Source organism: Brachyistius frenatus, unplaced genomic scaffold, assembly GCF_029030835.1.
Source record: "Brachyistius frenatus isolate BFR_SWC_R1_liver_20210118 unplaced genomic scaffold, ASM2903083v1 Contig_24, whole genome shotgun sequence".
Lineage (NCBI taxonomy): Eukaryota > Metazoa > Chordata > Actinopteri > Embiotocidae > Brachyistius > Brachyistius frenatus.
Genome location: NW_027210623.1, coordinates 1,846,734 through 1,871,160, shown reverse-complemented (window position 1 = coordinate 1,871,160; position 24,427 = coordinate 1,846,734). Strand labels below are relative to the sequence as shown.

At 43.8% G+C, this 24,427-nt stretch overlaps 1 protein-coding gene across 2 annotated transcripts in view; it reads left to right on the top strand.

Moving 5' to 3' along the window:
* Nucleotides 1–22,727, top strand: part of ankrd11 (ankyrin repeat domain 11) — a 97,009-nt gene extending 74,282 nt beyond the window's left edge. Inside the window, exons 4-14 of one of the 2 annotated variants that reach the window (XM_069697715.1) lie at nucleotides 3,373–3,505; nucleotides 9,213–9,386; nucleotides 10,376–10,576; nucleotides 10,682–10,824; nucleotides 13,705–13,852; nucleotides 13,946–18,404; nucleotides 18,505–21,238; nucleotides 21,463–21,561; nucleotides 21,966–22,109; nucleotides 22,208–22,300; nucleotides 22,414–22,727. In XM_069697715.1, the coding sequence (XP_069553816.1) occupies nucleotides 3,373–3,505; nucleotides 9,213–9,386; nucleotides 10,376–10,576; nucleotides 10,682–10,824; nucleotides 13,705–13,852; nucleotides 13,946–18,404; nucleotides 18,505–21,238; nucleotides 21,463–21,561; nucleotides 21,966–22,109; nucleotides 22,208–22,300; nucleotides 22,414–22,599 (8,514 nt within the window). In that variant the 3' untranslated portion in view covers nucleotides 22,600–22,727. Of the gene's footprint in view, nucleotides 1–3,372; nucleotides 3,506–9,212; nucleotides 9,387–10,375; nucleotides 10,577–10,681; nucleotides 10,825–13,704; nucleotides 13,853–13,945; nucleotides 18,405–18,501; nucleotides 21,239–21,462; nucleotides 21,562–21,965; nucleotides 22,110–22,207; nucleotides 22,301–22,413 lie in introns of both variants that reach the window. The other variant, XM_069697714.1, reaches the window with a different exon arrangement.
* Nucleotides 22,728–24,427: the final 1,700 nt, after the last annotated feature.

The window sequence follows — 24,427 nt, the reverse complement described above, 5'->3', positions numbered from 1 at the left end:
TAAATCCACAGAAGAACTGTGGCAAGTCCTCCAAAATGCTTGGAAGAACCTACTTGACAAGAATGTTAAAAAGCGAGCAGAAGGAGAGCTGGTTAGATTAAAGAGAGATCACACCAAATATTGACATGTTTTGTCCCAGTCTACTGCACTTTATATGAAGGTAACTGATAAATAAAAGCTAATGATGGCATTACTTTTAAAGCATCCTCACTTTACCTTGCAGTTCCTAAAGTTTTTACTTAGCACTGTGTTCATCCATAGCTTTCACTTGATATATTTAGTTTTGGTCACTTTTATTGAACTATTTGATTTCTTCCCATAGCTTCGATTGAGCTGTAGATTAACAGCGTAATAACATACCTCGGTACAAGAATTAACAATAGATGTTGTGTTTTATTATTTACACCTCGGGGGGGCGTTTTCATTCCCCTTGATAGTGTGTTGTATTTACCAGTGACTGATAAATAGCTGAACTAAAATTCCTTGTAAATTAATTGTCATCACTTCATATTTTTCCACGACCACCTTATTACACAATTACATAATGTCCTGTTGCATAATGGATTGTTGGACACCAATAAACTATTTATATCATGGAAATTCAGGAATTCAGAAATGGAGAACTGCTCTTCTCTGTCACAGTTCAGACAGACATTTTTAATAGTGTAAGGTTATTGGTCAGTTAAGACATATTTGCTCATGAAATGCAAGCTATGATGGAAGTGTCCTCTTAATTTGACTTGGGTACAGTCACATTGTTTGCAGTGGAACAAAGTGTCAGGCGCAGCTTGATGATGTCATGGTGCATACCAAATGTAGTGCTACCAGCAGCAGCGAAGAGAGAAGTACAGTTTATGCAGGCATGGATTTACAGCTCTCTGCAAAGGATTGCATCAGACTCTGGCATGGAGGGAGGGAGGGAATGAAGCGCACACAGGTGGGTGGAAAGCGGAGTCAGACGGAAAGAGCAGGCATTGCTAGGAGACCACCAAACAGGGTGTCTTATGAAGGCAGATCTGAGGAAAGTCTCAAGTTGCCAAAGCTTTAATTCAGCAAAAACAACCCAGTCTAACTCTGGAGATTCGCTTTGGAGATCTGACCATTTGCTACTCATGCAATCTAGCTCTTCACTTACTGGATGTTTGTTTTTTTGTTTTGTTTTTTTGTTTTTTTTTTTTTCAAAAAAAAAAAATCATGTATGTCTGTTTACCTGCTAGTGCAGCTTTTGCACATGCTCAGATGTGGGCATCATGCTTTTGCTCAAATTGTGTGTTTCTTTGTTGAAGCCTGAGGACAGACAGAGAGAAAGAGAGAGACACAGACAGCGAGAAGGGAGGAAAGGGAGAGAGAGATATCAGCTCCCTGTAGCTGCCACTGTTTGTCTCTACTGTACCATGACATCATAGTCTTATGACTGGGGCAGGGCAGGAGGAGGAGTTCAAAGAGTTGACACTTAATAGAAAACCTGCCCTGAGGATAGAGATAGATGAGAAGGGGACAGAAGGTAGGACAGAGAAATTAAGCCAAATAAAGTCAGTGTGTGAAGATCGCATCTGACCCGCATCTCCATTATGAGACCATCTGTACTTGGGGAATATTGACTAAAAATATCTTGCCCTTACACCAAGCTATGCTAAGTCTTTAAATGATTACATATTTCATGTCCTGTAGAAGTTCAGACGGAGCAGTTCGATGAGTTCAAAATGAACCAAATCCTGTACTGTTTATTTCCTGAAGAGTTTACCACAGATGGTGTCAAATGAATTGTACAGGCATTGTTTTATTACCTGCAATATTCCACTCTTGACCTCCTGAATTTCATATGGACCAGAACACCAAATGTAGTTTATTATAAAGGGCACGGCACTATTTTTACATGTTATATAATCTTCTAATCACAATAGATAAAAAAAATAAAAATAAAAAAGTCTGACTTGTAATTTTCCCACAACACTCTTTTTCTTCTTTAGTTGCTCCCACCTGTTCTTTATTTTAGGACAACTCAAATTTTGCAGTTAACAAAGAGTACATCAAATAAGTCAAATTTCCACATTGCAGGGAAACGTATGAAGCCACTGTCTGTTTTGGTGATGAAGACCCGTTGAAGTGTACACCTCAGGGTCACTGCTTTTTATTGTTGTAAAGTGAGCTGACTCCTTGCTACACCCTGCTGCTTCAGTTTACAACATCCATGCTTTCCTCCATGTATTTACGCTCATTTAGGAATCAAGTTGTTGCCAACATGTCTGGGGTTGTTGTGGGACAAGTCCATAATTTATATGCAAATGTATATTAGTAATATATGGATTTCTTTTATTCTACACAGATATAGTCCAAGTCCTTTAATATTGACTATTAAAATATTATTGTTTAATATGTATTAATACTGATGCACACTGCACAAGAAGCATCAATATTTACATGAAAATTACTTAAGTCTTTTGAATCTATTTGATGTGAAGAGCTCTACATTTAGAAATATGATTATCATAGATTTCTTCTGATGATTTCCAAAATTCTGTTGTGTTTTCTCTATTTGTTTTTTGATTAATGTTGCTCTGTTTGTGTGATTTGGTGATGCTCCTGTTCTGTCGTTCATTGGAACTTCTGAAGTTTATCTGCAGGATTTTTGGTTGTTTGTTTACTCGCTAACACATTCAGAATTATCAACAAAAAATAATACATTTTAAGCTTCTTATTGATCATTTAGTGCTTATTTATTTTCAACACAATATCGAATTAATTTCTTTTCTTCAGATTTTTGGTCAGACAAAGAAAGGAAAAAGATATTGATGAATAAATAATAACATAATTATCAATCGCACCCCTGCAAAGAACTATCATAGACAACTTTCTGTTTTTAAGTCGTAAAGCTGCGAGTCAGGAGAAGCAACTCTGTCACCATCAGATCCCAATACAACAAAGAAAGAAGTTGGACAAACACATGAGTATTTACATCTGTTGATAGCAGATATGTTTGGGCTTGAGATTGTTTCCAGCAGCTGTAGACCACAGAGCCAAGCTGGCGTCAAGCTTAGCCTCCTCTCCCTGCGCCTTTGCTGTGGCCTGGGAGCCAGGAATCTGGGGAGAAACCCCATGGAAAAGTTTTACTTTGAAAAGCCCATAATGGCTTGAAGTGTTAGGGCACTGAATGGCTCTAACTACAGGAGGAGGCGGCAGGATCTTCACATAGCTCATATCTGCCTGTAGCTGTTGGCCCATGTCCTCTTTTAGCCACTCGTATGCTCTCTTGATAAAAAAAAATAAAAAATTTAAACTTACAGCGCCGTTGCTTCATTCTGATGAAGACTTATTTTACCTCTAAACCATGTTGCTTACTGTGGTCTTCATGTTCTAATTTCTCTTTCTCAGGATAAAGTGTTGTCAAACAAGACTCCCAAATTGGATCGCAGTGATGGGGTCAAAGAGATGAAAGAAAAGGCCCCTAAAAGGAAGCTGCCCTTCACTGCTGGAGCAAATGGAGACCAGAAAGATTCTGACTCGGGTAAGAGAGCATCGGGATGCATTTTATTCATGTGTTTTAACATCTCCACCTTCATGGGAGTCCATGGGAATCAAAGTTATAGCATCACATCCTCTAAGGCTGACAGGAAGTAGTTAGGTGAGCTCTATAAACTGGGGGGGGGATGAAGTGAAAGTGCTCCCAGCCTTGTGTCTGTGGCAGAGCCAAGGAGTTTGGACCTACGAGTGCTGTCTAAAAGGGGATGAAGACCACACAAAATCATGATCCAATTAAGTGGGGATTTGTATAACGTACAGGCCTGACTAGGTCTGGGTTTGGTAAGGCTCTGGCTTTGTGTTTTCTTTAATTAGGGAGAGAAGGACTACTGCTCATGCTTGTTTGACTGGGCTTTAAGGGTTCAGGATTGAGTTTGTTGAAAATGGTCCAACTTGAAGGGTTTGGTAACAATCTTCATCATCAGCACTGGCTGAGTCGCTACATTGGTTTATGTTCAGTGATTACACTTGCAAAAAGCTTTCCACTCCAGACAGAGGGGGGAAATAAAAGTATGTCGCAACAGATAACTGTTATGGTTTGGGGTTAAGTTTAGTAGGATTGGACATGTACTTCGTGGACATGTGGGGCTGTGTGTAATTACTGTGTACTTCAAGGGAATTATGAATAAGTGGAGTGTTTGATTGAGAAGTGTTTCCTCATTACTCCTTTGATTGTCACTTTAATCCCTATAGTGTTTGTTTTTTATGTTGTTGTTGTTTTTTTTCATGCCTTTCACATGCTGATATCTATGTTGCAAGATCATTTAGTGCACTGTTTCTTAAGTTGCTATTTTCTCTAAAAAGGATCAGACTCCCCGCCACGCCTCCTCCTCCCCTCTCTCCCCTCAGTGAAGGGAGGTGTGAACTCTCGTCTCACAATAGCTTTAGTATGCTAATAGCTTGATGTCAGTGGGCCGGTGTTGTCTCCCAGCTTCTGACTTACCTTTACCTCTGCAAAATATTCTGAGCAGTTTCTTTATTAGTTTATAACTTTTACAAACAATAGAAACCTGGAAGATCACCTGGCTCACACCATTTCCAATCAAGTTGCGATCACCTGCGATCTCAGCCATTTCAGTATAATAGGTTGTATTGATCATCATCAGAAAGGTATTTGATGTGAGCAGTGGCTAGCCTATAGTTTAAATCGGTGTCAGTAAAGTGTATTTTTCCGTGTGTGTGTGTGTGTGTGTGTGCATACCTTTCTGAAGGAAATGAAGTTGTTTTTGCATATGTGTGTTTTATAGTTTGACTCTGCCTTTTAAGTTCTGTCCCTGCTGGGTCAGTGTCTAGTTCTCCTGCAAAATTTTACACCTCCAACACATCACAGCCCCCACCTAGCACTTTGACCCACACCACTACCAAAGCTGCTTTCCTCTGTGGCTTGAGCTGGCGGAGATGTATTATGACTGCAGGGTCTGTTATCACATACTAAGATGTTGTGCAGCCTTGTTCACTGCTCCAGCTAAGTAAAGTCCTAGAAAAGACATTGATTTCCACTGTTTTTTTTTTTTGTAGCTATTAAGGACATCAACTGAAATGTCGTGGCTATATTCTTTGGAAGTGTGTTGATGAATACCAAATATATCTGAAAGAGCTGTTCTAGCCTTAGATTGAGCTGACTTTAAATGTCTTTCATTCTTCATTTTTAGAGCGACAAATGCTGATATTGTTTGCATGCCTTACTGTCATCTCAGCCTCTGATTAGCATGCAAATGCTGAGGATTACAAGAGCCTATAAGTGAGCAAGTGGAGGGACAGGAATATGTATTCTTTGACTGCCTGCGGTCAGCACACTGCAGATCATTAAAGTTAATAAAGCCCCCAGAACTTCAATGCACGTCCCTCCTTTCGTAGAGTCACCAAGCCTTCCCTGACCACCTCCTGAGGAGGGCTGTACAGCAGCGTTTCTCCTTCCTGAGGTCATCCTTCCTACACTCTTCCTCCTCCTCCTCTTCTTTGTCATGGCCACTATCCACAGCAGCAGAATGCAGCCTTTGAGGATAGACGGTAGAACAATCTTGTCAGATTAGGACTACGCCCACACTAAGACGGATAATTCTGAAAATGTTGTTGACGTGAAAATAAGAGGCATTTTCTGCTTTGTTTTAATGAAGAGTTCTGTCCTCGTTTAAGCACCAAAACAATAAGAAAATGACTAAATATTTTCTCCCTGCTCCTCCTCTTTTAGTTGGCAAACACTTATCATAGAAGGAGTGAAACAGACACAGCCCAATTACTTCATTCTGTCCCTGTGATCATTTATACTGTTTTACTGCAGTCAAACAAACAGCTGAGTTGTTGACAACACATTTTGTAATATTGGAAGGATTTGGTCAAATGACTCAAAATAATTGACAAGTTTCTGTTCCTTAAATATGAGAATGTACTGCTTGTCTCTGTTTCAGATTACTTTACCTGTAATCACTTTACTTTACCTGATGTGTTTCTGCATTGCTGCACTGAGACTGTCATGAGTTACTTTATAAATGCATCATTGCATTACAGTGTAAGCATTGCTTGTTTATCGACAGCTTTAGTGACATTAAAAATGAATCATGTCCTCACGTTTTCCACTCTGAAAAGCATATTTTTAGGTATGAAAATACTCACTGTGAATATATAGAAGGCTAAAACTTACCGGCCGAATGAATTTTGCTTTAAATGCTTTAAATCAACTGTTTTATTTGTGACTTTTTAGCTTACGTTAATATCTTAAAACATGACTCATTTTGTCCTTTTTGGCTCCCTCTTAACATTTTCCCAATCGCCACCATGTCTTTTGCCATTTGAGCAGGTGTGCGTCACAGTAATAACGGTGGTTTGCAAAGGGAGACAGTGATGTGTGCAGATCTTCAGTCCGCACATTTTATTTTTGTACTAACAGGTTATAACAGTCAGAGTATCTTTCTGTTTCACACACGTTCAACTCTGAAGAAAACCAACAGACAGATGATTTGCTCACTGACTGCAGCTGCTTAAAGCCATATGTAACAAATGTGCCTCTTGGACAGACAGCATCTAAACTTTTCTATTTTCATACTGTATTTAGGAGTCTCACTTGCTCAGTACAAAGCATTGAGAAAACATCCTGTTGGCCACTTCCTGCCTCTTCTCCCTTAACTTCCTGTTTGTGCAAGTTTTATGAGTCCCTAAGCAGAACATTGTTTCACTCTAAGTAGCACGGTCAGACATACCTGGTCAGGCTGGTTAGAGTGGTTCTTCTTGTCGTGGCGTCTGCTGGTTAACTGAACCAGACAGTCTGTTTGTATGATGGCTTTAGCACACACTGTAGCATTGTCTGCCTGTCATATCAAAATCGAGCTTTATTCTAACCTGACATTTATGTTTGATGTGGTCCCCTCCCCCTGGCTTAGGTGGGCAGTCTATTCATGGGGTGACAATCCATAGCTTTCCTTTTTTATTCTCCTTTTCTCTAATCTTGTTAGTCAAGTTTCAAACAATAAGGAGAGTAAGGTTTCAACCCTGTCTTTAAGCTGAGTAATATCATTTTACTGAGACACATAAAAGCCCTCGCAGTGTTCCCTAAATAGAAATCCAACAGAAAGACTGTGTACTATGTGAGCATGCCCACTGCGCTGTGTAGTTGTTGATTTGTTTAATTTGGTTATCTACATGTGACATTTATTTTTGATACACATGGTACGCTGTCTTTGCCATTTTAAACTGTATCTTTCCTTAAATTCTCACAGCGATTAACCAAACACAAAATCCCATCCTTTATAAACACGTAGAAGAAATGTTGTCTGTAGCTTTGTCTTATTTTTCCACTATATTCTGTCAAATCGAAGTGACTCGCATTTGTATAGTCAGTATTTTCTGAGTAAAGAATTTGTCATTGTTGTGCTGCTGTTGTAGCTCAAAGGTTAATCATTCCTGCTTTAATTGTTGTATATAATAATTACCGTATAAAGTATGACACATGGCGCAATGTCCGTTTAGATTTGTGCTTCCTGATGATTTGTGCTACATATCAGAGACAAGCAGGCCAGCTTTCTGCCACTGATGATGAATCTTGTATTAGAGACTGTAGTCTTGTGTGCTGTTTAGCAGCAGCATACTATATAGCTGCATCAGGTTAATAACTGCCTTCCTGCCTCCCAGTCTTGTAAACATAGCCTGAAAAAGCTAGCTTAGCACTTTCTCTGCTCTGCTGCTGAAAAAAAAACATGTTTGGACTGCGTCTGTGGTTCCCGCTGTTAAAGCCTTAGCAGAAGGAATGTGTCTAAATGGCAAATGCTTTTGGAGAACGTGAGAGTGTATCAAAGAGGGGTGGAGGGCACATTAGCTGTAAGTGTTCACAGATGTTAGTGAAAGTTCATCAGCTCTGTCTGTACTCGCGATTGGAAAAATATTTTCCTGGAAAACCTTTAGACACCGGAAGCGTGAGCTGCCGTGCTTCCTTCTTGCCTTGTTTACTCATGTGTTTTTGGCTCTGAGTGATGCAGCCAGACTTGGACTGAAAAGAGTCCCACAAAAATCAGCCTCCGACACATCCACTGCTCTCCTCGTTCTCCGTATGTGCACATTTAACTGTGCCGTCTCCATTCCTCTACTTAGCAGGAGTCCGTCTTGTCGGTAGCGTTTGCTGCGTGCTGTGCGAGTTGTTCCCCCTCAGTGATGAAGTGTTACAGTCATGTGTAGCTTTACCCTCCGTGTGGGTCATCAGATGGTATGGTGCCACTGAAAATAATTGCTGGGTGTGTCTTTGTGGAGCAGCAGCTTTTGTCCAGTAGCACCGTGTCTCCAGTAATCCTGGCAGGCAGGCAGACAGGCAGGCAGGCAGGCAGGCAGGCATGCGGTGACCTTGGCAAGGCCATGTTGAATTGAAATATACACCAGCTATTTCGTAATAACTCCGGTTCTGCCAAGTCACACCCTCTTTCCTCTCTTCACGATTTGGGCTGATTGGCTTGGAGACAGACATAAACACTCCCTTCCTCAGGGGCAGCTGGGTAATAACACAAAAGTCACCCGCTGCTACCAGCGAACTCTCACACACGAGGCTGATGAGAGCAAGTGTGGTGTTTTGTTTTTGTTTTGTTTTTTACAGAGGTTTATACACATTGAAACTATCACACTTTTTGCAATCGGAATTCTAAAAGAGGGCAAAATATGTGTTGTAATGAATAACCTATTTGTTAATTGTACAATGAATACTTTTTGTTTTATTGTCTTTTGGTGTGACAAAGTGAAAGGTTTAAGCGCTTTTGTCGTTGTTAGAGCTTATTTGTTGGCTTAATCAAGATAAATATTTAGGATTAGTCCTATAGCCGTGCTATTTTCCATGTGCTTTTAAGAATTATCATAACAGTGAAAGGTTGATACAGTGGGTATTGCAATTATGGGTAAAGTTCTTGGCTTAGATGACAGATTTTTTAAATAAACAATTTTGTTTATTATTTTGTTTTTATAGAAACAGCATGGAATGTGGCAAAAAAAATGTAGTAACTGCTAATTAAGTGTTTTTGATTTTAGTAGTCATAATGACAGGTATAATAATCACAGTAGAGTCAAATGTTTTTTTTTTTTATTATTGTTATTGCACTAATAACACTCCATTACTCTCCCCTTCCACAAGATTTAGGAAATTAGGTTAGTGTGAATGAACATGTAGTTGTGTGCCACCCAATAAAATAAACTCTGCTTCTCTCCTCTCACTCTTGTCACAGAGAAACCAGGTCCAGAGCGGAAGCGCATTAAAAAGGAGCCCACCAACACCCGGAAAGCGGGCTTGCCGTTTGGAATGGGGATGCCAGGGATCCGGGCCGGGTACCCCCTCTCCGAGCGGCAGCAGGTGGCCTTGCTCATGCAAATGACAGCTGAGGAGTCCGTCAACAGTCCAGGTGCCTGCTCATCATTTAGGCCACGTCTTCTGCGGACGGGTGGCAGACAAGGAAAAAGGGATGGGAGGGAGCTTTGAGTGTAGCTTTTTTGTTTATTTTTGGATGTTGAGCATTTTGCCTGCTCGGTTTTTGTCAAGTCTCACTCATACTCTGGACAGAACCAGTTCCTTAATTCGAATCCCGTACAAGCTAATCCACATTAATTCTCATTACAGCAGCAATGTAAATGCATGCTGTCAGAGATAGATGTTGTTTTGTCCTAACAGCTGTAACAGTTACAAATTGGTTCATATGCAGTATTTTTCTTAAATGCAGCATGTAAGGAAATGAAACTAACTCCTCTGCTGGTGTTGCGTTAGTCTGGAATTGATGGTGCAATCTCAGCATCTGAGCAAAATGACAACACGCATCCAAATGCAAAAAACCTGTAAGCATTTAGTTGCTGTTTACTTGTTTTCTGCTGTTAAATGATTATTCATTAAAATTACTGTTTGCTTTTGGCTGTTCAAATTGTCCATTTATTTGTGGTTGACAGAGTCGCCTAAAATAGCTTTATTATTGAAACCTTGTACTTTTTCATGAACAGTTTACATTTGCGATAGAATTAGGTGGGTCAGGACCAATGCATAGTCACTTTTATTTATGTTAATTCCTTTGTTGCATGCCTGGAGGCATGGACTTAGATTAAGTGAGTGTGTTTCAAATGTCATTGGGGACAATAGCTGTACAAACTCAATAATGTAAATGTGATTAAGGCTTGAGTTTAATCTTGTAAATGTGATGAAATGAGCTGAAGTAAAGTAGGTCCGACTGTCTCTGCTGCTGATGGGTAGAGTGTCATTGCCCCCTTCTGGCTGTGAGCAGCTCAAACGCAGTTATTCACAGTAGAAGTAGTAAACAAAACAGAGACAATTGAAGCAAGTTCTTCAAAATGATGCCATAAGAAACTGTTCTAGTGTTGTAGTGAAATGTTGTTCTCCCGCCTACAGACACAACACCAAAGCATCAGTCACAGTCCAGTCTGGGCCAGAAGGGAACGCCAAACTCTGCATCTAAAACCAAAGACAAAGTGAATAAACGGAACGAGAGAGGAGAGACTCGACTGCACAGAGCAGCAATCCGTGGAGAGGTACGCCGCATCAAGGAGCTCATCAGCGAGGGAGCTGATGTGAATGTAAAAGACTTTGCAGGTGAGAGCCTCTTTATTTACAGTCACTGTCCTTTAGCCATGTAGCTATATATATACATTTATATGTGATATACACTTCTCACAATGATATTCATCTTGTGTTTAGGCTGGACTGCATTGCATGAGGCGTGCAACAGGGGCTATTATGATGTGGCCAAGCAGCTGCTGGCAGCCGGAGCAGAGGTCAACACCAAGGGTCTGGATGATGACACCCCTCTACATGATGCATCAAACAATGGACATTTCAAGGTAAAACGAAACAAAATCATGCAAAGGAAGCTCATGTCCAAATGCATTCACCACTGTTAAGAAAGCAGTAAAGAACAAAATATTATTTCAAAATTCAAAAGAAACCATTTATCATAAAACTCTGAAAATGGAAAAACTAAAGATGGTCAAGAAAACTGTCCACCATAGAGATGGTGCGGATGTTAAGTTGTTTAAATACAAGGATAACGGTACATATTTTCAGACAGTCTCTTCAGAAGTTTTTTCATAGTTTTGTTACGAATGAAAACAGACCGCTAGAGCAGGGGTGGGCAAACTTTTTGGCTCAGGGGCCACATTGACTTTTAAAAATTGACAGACGGGCCAGGCCAGCACCAGATGCATACATATCAAACATAAACATAAAAAAGGCATTACAGTGTTAATACGTACATTCACTTTTAGTGGGAACAGTGTTGTTGATCACCCTTCTTTGCCAGTGCATCGAAGTCTGGTGTTAGTTTTGTTGTGGCAATTCTCAGAACAGATCTGAGGTGTTCATCACTCAACTGGGATCTGTGAGGTGCTTTGTTGGTGTTCATCACACTAAAAGTCTGTTCACACACGTACGTAGAGCCAAACAACACCAGCATCTTCTGTGCCATCTTCTGGATGTTTGGAAATTTGGCTGCGCTTAATGAAGCATAAAACTCATCCAGTTTAAGAGAGTTGAACTTCTCCTTTAAGACAGTGTCACATTGGAGATCAATCAGTTCCAACTGCAGCTCCTGTGGCGCCGTTTCAGGGTCTCGTGTGAAGGGACACGACACCAGCTGAAGTGACTTGTCAATTTTTCCAAAATCAGAGAACCAATGGCAGAATTCTCCGTGCAGGTTGTCCAGTGATTTCCTGTATTTTTTTCCACATGTCGAGGGGCGTCTTTCAGCGTAGCCAGCGTGGGAAAATGAGCAAATGACTTGTTTGACATTTGCTTTGAGAATAAAGCTAGCTTGGTTTTGAAGGCTCTGACGTTTGTGTACATTTCATGCACAAACTGGTCTTTCCCTTGTAGCTTCACATTCAGCTCATTCATGTGTGTCAGTATGTCCACAGCAAGAGCTAAATCACAAAGACAATCTGTGTCACTCAGCTCAGGAAAATCGTCAGCTTTCTCAAGTAGCTCCAAAAATGAGATAATCTCCTGTTTGAGCTCCCAACACTCGTTGACATACTTTCCCCAAATTTAACCAGCGGACGTTGGAGTGGTGAAGCAAGTCCTTGTGATCAGCGTCATTTTCTTCAAGAAACTTAATGAACTGACGACGGTGAAGTCCCCTCGCTCCAATAAAGTTAACCACTTTTATAACTGGCTTCACTACGTGGTCGAGCTGCAGGACGGATTTACACAGTGCTTCCTGGTGGATTATGCAGTGTAAGAAAATGACCTCCTGCACAGGGTTGTCCTCTTTCACCCTCTCCTGGATTCTTTTGAGCAACCCGACGTTTTTTCCAGTCAAATTTGGCGATCCATCCGTGGTAACGTTGGCGAGCGGACTCCAAGGTAGCTGTAGCCTCTCGATGACCCTCGACACGCCGTCATACGAGTCCTCTCCCCGCGTTTTCCCCTTCAGGGATTCCACGGCCAAAAACTCCTCTGTTATCTCAAAATTGTCATTAATCCCTCTTGATAAAAATTAAAAGCTGAGCGGTGTCCTTTGTCATTACTTTCGTCCAGTATCAAGAAATATAATGTAAATGACTCTGCTTTTTTTTGTTTAGCTTGCTAGCTAAGTCTTCGTCAATTAGCTCAACACGGCGAGTCACTGCCCTGCGTGATAAGCTCATTTTTTCACATTTGTTCTTGCTCTCAGGACACAAGATACCTGCTGTCTCTACCATGCACTCTTTGAGAAACTCCCCTTCGGAGAAAGGCTTGCTGGTCTTTGCTAATTTGAATGCCAGCAAATAACTTGCCTTCGTGCTTGATTCTTGGATGGCAGTTTGTCAGATAAAGGTGTTTTGCTGAGCCTGCAAACTATCTGCCGACCTCTGAGCGGTCGTCGTCCGTTCTTGCGTTGACTGGTTGTTGGCGCAATTAGCATGCTTGGTGGAAAAGTGACGGCTGATGTTGTATTCCTTTAAAATCGCAACGGTTTCTTGGCAAATAAGACACACAGCCTTCGACCGGACTTCAGTGAAAAAGTATTTAGTCGTCCGTTCCTTATTAAACACTCGGCGCTCGCTGTCGACTTTTCTTTTCTTTGGCCCGTTCATTGTTGCAGATGGGTTCAGAGCAGCAGCAGAGTAACAACAGAGAGCAGCTCGGCCTCCGCAAAATCAAGTCAATGTATCACTACGCCTAGTGCGCCACCTGGTGGACCGCCAGGTATTACAGGACAAGGTCAAATGAATGCAGTCATAATTATGATATGATTTGATTTGGGCAATTCTGTACCAATCTTCAGCGGGCCAGATTAAAAAGACCAACGGGCCGGATGTGCCCTGCGGGCCGTAGTTTGCCCACCCCTGCGCTAGAGAATCTCAAAGCCATCGTACTTTCTCACCTCTGCACAGCTGGCACAAAGTGGATGTAAATGTCTGAATATCGGTTTTGGAAAGTTACTGAAATGGTTGGACTCAGACCTCACCTCACCCAAATATCAGAGAAGTGTGAGGGGGAGGAGAGGTGCTGACCATCCAACGAGCAGTTCAGAAAGAGTGAAAAGCCAACTTTAGTCTCTCGTCATTCATAAATCTGACAGTCTGTTAAGCTTATTCATGGTTTATGCATTTGACCAAATAATAATATGGTAGAACAGTTTTGTATCCTTTGTCCTGTAAAGTCTGACCCATAAGAGTTAGTAATATCACCCCTTAAATTACAATTTCCTTGAATGTAATCTTTAACTTTATTGGTTTCAGGTGGTTAAGCTTCTTTTACGGTATGGAGGTGACCCGCGACAAAGCAACAGGAGAGGTGAAACACCATTGAAGGTTGCCAACTCTCCAACTATGCTGAATCTGTTGCTGGGGAAAGGCACTTACACCTCCAGTGAAGAAAGTTCATCAGGTATCTAATATTACATGACTGTTGTGCAAGTCATTAGTGTAATTGGGTCTTTAAGTGTTGTGTATTGATTCTCCTTCTTTTTACATCCCACAGAATCCTCAGAGGAGGAAGATGCCCCCTCGTTTGCCCCATCCAGCTCTGTTGATGGCAATAACACAGACTCGGAGTTTGAGAAGGGCCTGAAGTTGAAAGGGAAAACCGCCGACCCTCCTAAGTCTGCCGTCACACCCGTCAAAGATGAATACGAATTTGATGAGGATGACGAGGAGGAGCGTGTCCCTCCTGTGGACGACAAACACCTTTTGAAAAAAGACTTCCGCAAGGAATCAATTACCAAGACCAACAGCTTCATCTCTATACCCAAGATGGAGGTTAAAACCTATTCCAAAAGCAACTCGCTCACACCAAAGAAAACTGTCAGGCGGATCATCTCTGACAGTAACAGTTCAGACGAGGATGATAGGACGTTGTGTTTCACACCAGCGCCTACGCCACGGCAACAAGCCCAGCAAACAAATACCAAGACTAGAGACTCTGGCAGCATGAGCTCTAAACAACAAAAAGACAAGAATAAAGTCAAAAAGAAGCGAAAGAAGGAGAGTAAAAATAATGTCAGTAAAGAAGTCAGGTTTGGTAAAGTCAATGACAAATTCTGTACATCTGACTCTGATTGTGGGGACATGGAGAGTGAGGATGACAAGGGCTCAAGTAGTATAAAGGACTCTTCAGCAACAAACCTGAAAGAAACCCCTGGCTTTAACGCATCCTCCTCCTCGTCTTCACATGGAAACTTGAACTCCCAGAAACAGGCACCATCATTAGCAGAACAGCATCCAAAGCAGTGGAGGACAGATGGCTGGAAGACTGTGTCATCTCCCCCATGGTCAGACGTCAGTTCTCTCTCTGATTCAGTCAGAACAAGACTGTCCAGTGAGTCGGACTACTCCTCTGCTGATTCCAGCGTAGAGTCAATAAAACAAGTGAAAAGGAAAGCGCAGGAGAACAAAAAGAAGAATAACAACGTGCACAGTAACACTGTAGACAAGAAAAACTCTGAGCTCTACAAAGCGGCCAGTGCAGAGAGTGCAGTTTCCAAAACTGATGTGGACGGCAAAGTGCTGAAAAAGCATAAAGTGAAGCACAAGCACAAAAATAAGGAAAAGGACAAAGCTCCTAGTCTAGTGCTTAATCAAGATATGAATGAGAAATTTGTCAAGAGCTATTCTTTTGATTTTGATGATTCAAGACAGAAGTCCCTAATTGTGGATTCCGAATCGCCAGCAGAGAGCAAAGTCAAATTATCAAAACACGAAAAAGACCATTCAAAAAAGGAGGACAGGCTTTCAAAAACCAAGTCTGAGGATAAGGATTGGTCGTCTGGAAAAGACCTGCACAGGACGGCAAAAGAGGAGAAAAACAAGAAAACAAAGGACTCTGCCAAGGACAAGACAAATAAGGAGGAGCGGGAGAAGCCTTTAAAATCTGACAAGGATAGAAATGTCAAGGAGAAGGAGAAACCCAAGGAGGATAAACAAAAGGCTCACAAAGAGGAGAAAAAGAAAAAGTCCAAGGAGAAGTCCTCTTCAAAGGCCGACAGGAAGAGTGAGCAGAAAGAGGAAAAGCACCTAAAGGTGGACAAGGAGAAAAACACCAAGGACGAGAAGGAGAAATGTAAAAAAGACAAAGCACAGAAAGAGGAATCCGAGTATGAAGGTTACGACGTTAACAACCGTTTCCTCAACCTGGAGGACACAAAGCTCAGTGCCTCAGATGACCATCATGACAGATGGGGCTCCGAGATGTCCTCTGACTCGTCCCTCTACGGAGATGACAGCTGGGATGCTCCTGTCAAAGAGTACAAGGAATACAAAGCCAACAACGCTGTTAAACTAATTGTTGAGACTGTTAAGGAGGAGACAAGGAGGAAAGACAACAAAGTCAAGGACAAGAAATCAGATCACACCGAGAAAAGATCAGAGAAGGAAGCCACTTCGAAGAAAAAGGACAAAGACTCTTCAGAGAAGACGAATGAAAAGAAAAAAGACTGGACAGAAAAACAAAAATTAAACTCAAGCCACTCGGTTGAGAAAGAAAAGAAGAGGAAGGAGTCCACGGACACAGTCAAAGACAAAAAAGACAAGGACTCTCTGGAAAACAGTCGAGACCGTAAAGACTCGTATGACTTCATGAAGGAAAGAAAGGACATAAAAATCAAGCAGGAATCTATACGAGATGAATATGGCAGTGACACTTTCTTCAAAGAGGTTGATGCTGTCGGTAAATCCTGTGACATCAGGGAAAGAAACCACTCTGGAAAGGAGAAAGACAAGAAGGGCGAGGGAATGGAGAAGCGAGAAAAGACAAAAGCTGACAAGCACAAAGAGAAAGCAAAAGACAGAGGAGCCGATCAGGAGAAAGACAAGAGCGAGAAAAGCTCCGCAGAAAAAACAGTCAAGGAAAAAGATGCAGACCGGGGCACCAAAGACAAGAAGGAGGGAGCCAAAGACAAACACAAAGACTCTCACGGCAAAGACAAGGATCGAAAGATGTCTTCAGAACAGACAAAGGACAAGAAAGAAAAGGCCTCTCAAGACAAACATGTTGACAGGGAGAAGGATTTCTTGGAGGTCAAGAAAGAGGAAAGAAAACCCGAGAAAATCCGCGAGAAAACGTGGTACAAGATAGCTGACATATTCACTGATGAAAGCGACGATGACGAGGACAGCTATAATGGTGGTGTGCTGGTGTCTGACTCCATCAGGAAAGACTCGACACCTGATCAGGATGAGCTGGATCACTTCCCTTCAGAAAAAATGAGAAAATCTTCTGCAGAGACTAAACATGCCACGGAAAAGGCAAAAGACAAAGAACATAAGGACAAGAAGAAAGATAAGGCCGCGTTTGACACCGGTAAAGAGAGGAAAGGCTCCCTTGAGAAACACAACAAAGACAAGAAGGATTCAGTGGATGCCAAACATAAGGAGAGAAAAGACAGGATGTCCATGGACTCAAACCAAGACAAGAAAAATAAGCAGAAGCTGTTGGACAAAAGGGACGCAAGCGAGGAGAAGACAAAGACTAAATATAAAGACAAGCAGGACCATTCTAAGGAGAGGAAGCCCTCAAAAGGCAGTGGTGAGAATGAGAAATCACTCCTGGAAAAACTGGAGGAGGAGGCTATGAATGACTACAAGGATGACTCCAATGACAAGAACAGTGAAATCTCCTCCGATAGTTTCACCGACAGAGGTCATGAGCCAGTCCTCACGAGCTACTACGACTCCATCAGCCTGACCGACATGTCCGAGGACAGGAGAGACTCCCTGTGCATATCGACGCCGCAGGACAAGTTCAGAGAGAAAGAGAGGCATCGACATTCCTCCTCATCTTCATCCAAGAAAAGCCACGACAAGGACAAAGAAAAGGTGAAGAAGGAGAAAGGAGACAAACGGGACAAAACAGAAGAAATTAGAGAGTCCTACAACCGCAGAGAGAGCTTACCTTTCGAGAAGGAGCCCATGCCTCTAGAGGCCGACCCTTACACATTTCCGTATGGAGGTAAGGGAGACGGCGAGGATGACTTTGATAAAACATTGGAATTTGAAAAAGAGATGTCCAAAAAGGACAAGGACAAAACAACGGGTGTCATCAGTGACCGAATGAAGGACAAAAAGAAAAAGGAGAAACATAAGGAGAAGATGAAGGAGGAGAAGAATAAATACATCGATGGCTTTGGGTCCTTCAAACACTCCAAAGAGGATGTAAAGTCAGGGTTGAAAGATAGCCCACAGGTCACTGTTCTGAAGGACAGGTCTAAAGAGGAGAGTCCCAAGTTTGATCTGAAGAAAGACAGAAATAGGGATACGCTGGACAAAGACAGGATAGACCACAGTAAATCTAAGGCGAAGGAGGAAAATGAAAAGCTCCCTCAGTCCAAAGACACAGCGCGGAAAGATAATCGTCCACGGGAGAAACTGTTGGTGGACGGTGATTATCAAATGACAAGTTTTGGGCAGATGTTGAGTCTGAAAGACCAGGAGATTGAAGAGCGCCACAAGAGACATAAAGAGAGAATGAAGCAGATGGAGAAACTGAGACCCAAGTCAGGAGACCCGAAGCTCAAAGACAAAACCAAGTCTACGGAGGAAGTACGGAAAAGTCGCAGTGAGCTGTCATCGAAGAAATCCAACAGCCTGGAGTCTGGTCTTAAAGAGAAGAAGCTGAAGGATGTGGGTCTCCCGGCCCAAATGGTGTCTCCAGGCAGCAAGTTCCAGCCTCCTGACAGTCAGAACTCAAAGGACTGGCTGGCTGGCCCCCAAATGAAGGAGAACCTCCCTGCTTCTCCCAGGCCAGATCAAAACAGGCCGACTGGTGTCCCCACACCAACATCTGTCATCTCCTGCCCCAGCTTTGAGGATGTAATGCAGACTCCACGTACCCCATCTTGTAGTGCTGAGGATTACCCTGACATCATGCTGGATGGGCTGGACTGCCAGAATTCATCAGCTATGACTATGTCGATGAATGCCTGCTCCCCGTCCTTCTTCGAAAGGTATTTGAACTTGTAAACACGCTGCAGGTTTACTCTTGTGACAATTTGGAGTATGTAGCATATTTTCTAATGTCAAATGTTTTTGTTTTTCTCCCAGCAGGTATTCTAACTCCCAGAGTTTCCAAGAGGGCACCTGTCCTACTCCTGCGAAAAACCTCCAGCTGCCACTCGTCAGCCGTTCCGCGTCCTCAGATGTCCGCAGGCCTCTCGAGGATGAGTTCAAGGCAGAGGCTGACAAGTTTCTTCGACAGCAGAGTGATCCAGTGGCTGAATTTGATCCATCCTCTTCTTCTCAACCTCTTGAAGACAAATCGGCTACTGTGGATCGGCTGGAGTGCCCGTCGTCTCCCTATTTTTCCCCAATGAGAATAGTGTCGCCTCGGCAGGAGCCAGTCCACCCAACACCAGATGTGGTCGCACCAACTCTTGTTGACACAGAGGTTAATGAACACCTACCTGAAAGTGTATACAACAGTTTCTTACCCAAACCCTCGACACCAGTTCACAGGCCAGACCCCCAGGAGCCCTGCTTTGACATCGCTGCACCACCAACTCCGGCTCCTGCTGCTTTACCGCCCCTGGATATCGATGACATCTCCGAGCCTCACCACAGTGAGCCCAATCTGGTCCTCTCAGATCTTCCCTCTGTCACAGAAGAGCAGGAACAGGAACAGGAGGATGAAGAAGAGGAGGAAGAGGAGGAGGAGGAGGAGGAAGAAGAGGAGGAGGATGATGAGGAAGAGGAAGAGGGCGATATGGATGAGAGAGCTGAGGGAGACCACTGTGAAGTGGAGGAGCCAGAACAAACGAGAGAGCCGTGCTCCTTCTCCCCTCGAGTTGAAGACCCTCTGAGGAAGAGCTGGCCTGCAGAGTCTCCAGACCGGCAGGAGCCGGAGGTCCACCAGCTGTCGCCCACACACTCTGCACCCACCCATGGAGAGAACTGCTTCGAACACATATCAGGCTGGAACCCTGATATGGACCTCAAATCTCCACACAGGACATATGGGGAGATAGAGGCTGCCGTCTCCAAAATAACAAGCCCTTACTCCCATTCGGACAACGACATGCAGCCCTTGTCTGCACACCCCTCTGTCACTTCCCCCTACGCTGCCTGGAATAGGTGGCACAAAGAGGACCCGGAGGACTTCGATGAGCAGAAGGAAGCTGTGGCTGACATCCCCTCTCCAGAGAGGCCTGACACCGCTTTGGATGCGGAGCCCAACTATTTAAACACCTCATCCTCCTCCAATAGGCTGGAGTCTTTCTTCCAGGACTGCAACAGGCCGAGCTTAGAGGACAGTCACCAGATGGACGCGGAGTCGACATGTGTCGAACCAGACAGCAGGGAGAGCGCACACAGCTTCAGCGCTACCACTGATGGCCACATAGCCCCAGCTGTGGACCCTGAGCCCGTGGTGCCCTGGGCAGACCCGTTCTCGGCGGATCCAGACGAGCTGGATGACCTGGGACCGTTCTCCTTGCCTGAGCTGCCGCTACCAGACAAGTCGGAAGAAGCTGAGTCTCAAGAGCCTGAACTGGCTGACCCCATCAAGACCGTGCCGTCTCACATCAGACATACCATTACGGACAGAGACGACCCAGACATAATGGAGGTAGACCTGCCGAGCCTGCCGAGCCTGGCTAAGACTTCATGTCCAGCTGGAGACCTTCTGGAACCTGCTGGACAAGACTTGGTTGTGCCGTCACCACCGGCCACCTTCCAGCAAGACTTGGACCCTGAGCCTCAAAGTGTGCCCGTCAACAGCTCTCTGCCTCTGTGCGTACAACAGGGCGGCATTTTGGAAAGAAAATTACCTTGTGGAGAAGCTGATGAGTCGGAGCCCAGTATGTTGTATTCATCTGTGAAACCAGATGCCAGTCAGCAACATCTCATACAGATCCATTCCCTCCCTGAGCCGCTGCAGTTACCCGACGATTCGGTGTCTGCTGGCCAGTCTGAGGCGAGACAGGAGGAGATGTCTGACACCGTAGCAGAATCTGTGTCATGCAGTCCTCTTCCTCAGCTCCCGCTGGCCATCGCCTTCTCCAGCACGGTGGAACTACCAGACACGCAGGAGCCCGCGTCCAAGCTAACACCGGTAACCCTGACCACTGAGTCCACCACTGTAGATATCCCCAAGAAGGTGGATGAAATCCCTCAAAGGATGACCCGCAATCGCGCCAAGAACAATCCCGCTGCTGCTGCTGTCCCTCCTACCTCCAGCATAATAACCTCGACCGCCGCCGCCACCCCCGTGACGACCAGTCCGGTGGTGAGCATTAACCCAATTCCTACGAGAACCCCGACACCCACCACAGCGTCCTCCTTCTCCGCTCTGAAGAAAGACAAAGACTCTGGGCTCAGTGTCTGCTCTGCTGCATCTAATTCCACCCCAGCGGTGTCTGTACCTCCGTCTGTGACGACCTCGGCGTCTGTGGTTCTCAGTAAGACGACAAAAGGCCGTCCTATACCCATGGACGAAGAGGAATCTCAGACCCAGCACCCACGAAAGAGGAAGTTTCCTCGTTCTGCTGGGCAGCAAGTCCAGGTCCAGCTGGTGAACACAGCCATGCAGCAGACGAGGGAGATGATTCAGCAGACTTTAGCTGTCGTGGTCAATGCCATCAAGCTAGATGATATCGAGCCCTACCACAGTGACCGTTCCAACCCTTACTTTGAGTACCTGCAGATCAGGAAGAAGATCGAGGAAAAGAGGAAGATTCTGTGCTACATCACCCCTCAGGCCCCGCAGTGTTACGCTGAATATGTGACCTACACGGGCTCCTACCTGCTGGATGGCAAGCCCCTCAGCAAGCTGCACATCCCTGTGGTAAGTTACGGTGTCTCTGCATTATCTCTTATAACAAAGCAGGTTCAAACTGTGTGGGATAAAAGTCTGATTCTGTAACGATTTCAAAGTTTGGACAGCAAAAGAAGAAAATATAAGTGTGTGGAATGTTTTCATTTCTATACATAAACACTGTAACTTAGTGTGTAGATGTATCAGAGGGTACGTAATAGGTGTATAATACCTTGTTGTGTTTTGCTCATCAGATTGCCCCACCTCCATCGCTGTCAGAACCTCTGAAGGAGCTCTTCAGGCAACAAGAGGCCGTGAGAGGGAAACTCAGGTTGCAGCACAGCATCGAGCGGGTAAGGAATAGATTCTCTGGACATTTTCCTATTTTTTAACACGTCTCATATTATTCTCATTTTATTCTCTGTCCTAAATTCCCTCCGTCCCAGCTTTCCTACACTTAGCCACACACATGTGCACCGAACGCTATGAGCACTTCTTTGATGAAAGATCAAAGCTTTTTTTGAATAGAAATGCAAGTGAAATCTGCATAGCCTCCCCTCCTTAGTTGAGCCAGAGTGAAATGCAATCTTTTTCATCTCGCCCTCTAATTAAATGACAACCCTTATAATGAAACATATGTGGCAGCTTTGTTGATAAAGAGCCCTTTCTATTAACCTCAGAAACATGGCAGTCATCCTGATGTTCAACTTCATATCTCATATTCCTCTTCTTTATGTGCTGTGCTTGCTGTCCACAGGAGAAGCTGATTGTCTCATGTGAGCAGGAGGTTTTAAGGGTTCACTGCAGAGCAGCCAGGACGATAGCCAATCAGGCTGTGCCATTCAGCGCCTGCACCATGCTGCTGGACTCTGAAGTATACAATATGCCATCAGAGAGCCAGGTAGGAAGTATACGAGTACTCACCCGAGTGTCAAGTAAGCAGCCAGCTGTTACTAAATCTATTACTTACTCACATTGTGACTTGTTGTGCGTTCGCAGGGTGATGAGAACAAATCTGTGAGAGATCGCTTCAACGCGCGTCAGTTCATTTCCTGGATCCAGGACGTGGATGATAAATACGACCGCATGAAGGTAAATACTGGCCCTCTGCCGTTACTGAATATGTATTTTTTTCATTTAAAGACATTGATACCGTATTGTGTGTATACACAGAGTGGATTCATGCTTGTCTTTTCCTTTCCCAGACATGTTTGTTGATGCGGCAGCAGCACGAGGCAGCAGCGCTCAACGCGGTGCAACGGATGGAGTGGCAGCTGAAGGTCCAAGAGCTGGACCCAGCGGGACACAAGTCCCTCTGCGTCAACGAGGTGCCGTCCTTCTACGTGCCAATGGTCGACGTCAACGACGACTTTGTCCTGCTGCCTGCGTGACACAGCTGTGCTTACAGATAAGAGAGCAAACTTCATCTGAATCACTTCTTCTCAAAGAGACTTCGTTAAACAGAGCGAATGGAAAGGGCTAGCAAGTTTGAAAGAGGACTTTAGACAGGAAAAAATTATATTCTATAGAAAAAGAGTAAAGAGGAAAAACTTGCTTTGGATTCCCTTCTGTGAAGAAGGAAACACATTTTTACTGGGGAAAAAGAAAATACACAACTTGCACTTTCATCCTCAAAGTTTTTACACTTTTGTTCGATCAGAGTGTGAGAAGCAGAAACAGTTTTTGCTTTTAGGCTCTGACATCGGGACACAACTCCTCAGTGCTCAGTTCTGGTGAGACAGGGGGACAGAGATATATTTTCTGCGTTTGTTTTTGGTCCCTGCTTCGATACCCACTAGCACCACCGGGAGGACGTGTCAGAGAGGAGCTCTCCCAGCAGCGTGGTGCCCGTCCTGAGGGAGGACTGACGAGAAGCCTCCCCCGTTGACGCAGGAGATCTAGACAGAGTCCGGCACTGACCCGGAGGAAGTCAACGGAGCCGTGGTGCATCACAAGGATCTTCAGTGGATCCAGGAAGCTAGACCAGCCACTGAAGTTTTTGGGGTTACAAGACCGTAGACCCAGAGGATGCCCTCTCTGTTCATACCGCACCGGGCCGAGCTAAACGGTCGCATAACGAAGCCTGCAGCAGGCTGGGATACAGCAGAGAGGTTACGATGTGTGTGCACGTCAGGGCCCAGTGTCTGAGAGGAAGAGACTGACCCTGCAGCCTCTCAGCCTGGCTACACAGAAGAGGACAGGCCCGGATCTCTGAGGACAGACCGGAGTGTTCCTCAGCGACCCCGCCTGCTCCAACACAAACACATCGGACCGCCATGGACTGCAAAAACACCACAGGACAACCAGAAGAAACAAAACACAACGAATGTTGAGATTCAAAGAGACTATTGAGAAATTGTGGTTTGGCAGGAGGAGAGAAATATTGTTTTTGTCTATTTCTTTACTTGGGCATTTCATTGTTTCTGAGGAAGTGACTTGAAACACTACAGAGCCAATATTAGTTTAATGGAAAAAAAAAACAAAAGAAAACAGAAAAAAAGTTGTATTCCGTAAATTATGTACAGTTTTTATATTCGTTAACCAATGTATTCTTGCTGCCTTCTAGATAATTTATTTTGCCACACATTACTGCACAGTTGTAAATAACCTATGTACTGTAATATCACTCAGTTAAGTGTAAAGAAAAAAACATAAAAGAAATAAAAATTATCTTTTTATGTACAGTTCACTTTTGGGCAGCACTTTCCCCCCCTCATATCCATGGGCCAAAATGTGTACACGATTCTGTCAGTATTTGAAAGACTCCAGTGCACAGTTGTATGATCTCATCTGTAGATTCAGTCCGGGGTTTGGTAAAGAAACTCACCACAACGCAAATAGCTGACAGTCGACCCTTCTGGATTAAACGGGCCTCCCACAGGCCGACCACCGTACAGTCCCTCAGATGTAGCAGAATAGTTGTTGAGGATTTATTTAAAGAATAGACAGATTATTATTCATTGCTTTACTACACAATTATATCTGAAAAATTTTGAACCAAGAAAATGCCTTTTTCAGTGAAAAAAAAAGTGTACTCATTGTTGGGCAAAGTCACATAGATATATATTGGTAGGATGAAAGTTAGAGTTGTCATTTACAAGCAAAACCATCATGTTAGTTTCAAATGGTTTCAAATAATTTTCTTTTGCTTGTTTTTCATTTACAAAAATTGGATTTTCTAATCATCACAAAACGTCGTGTAAAACCAACAAGACACGG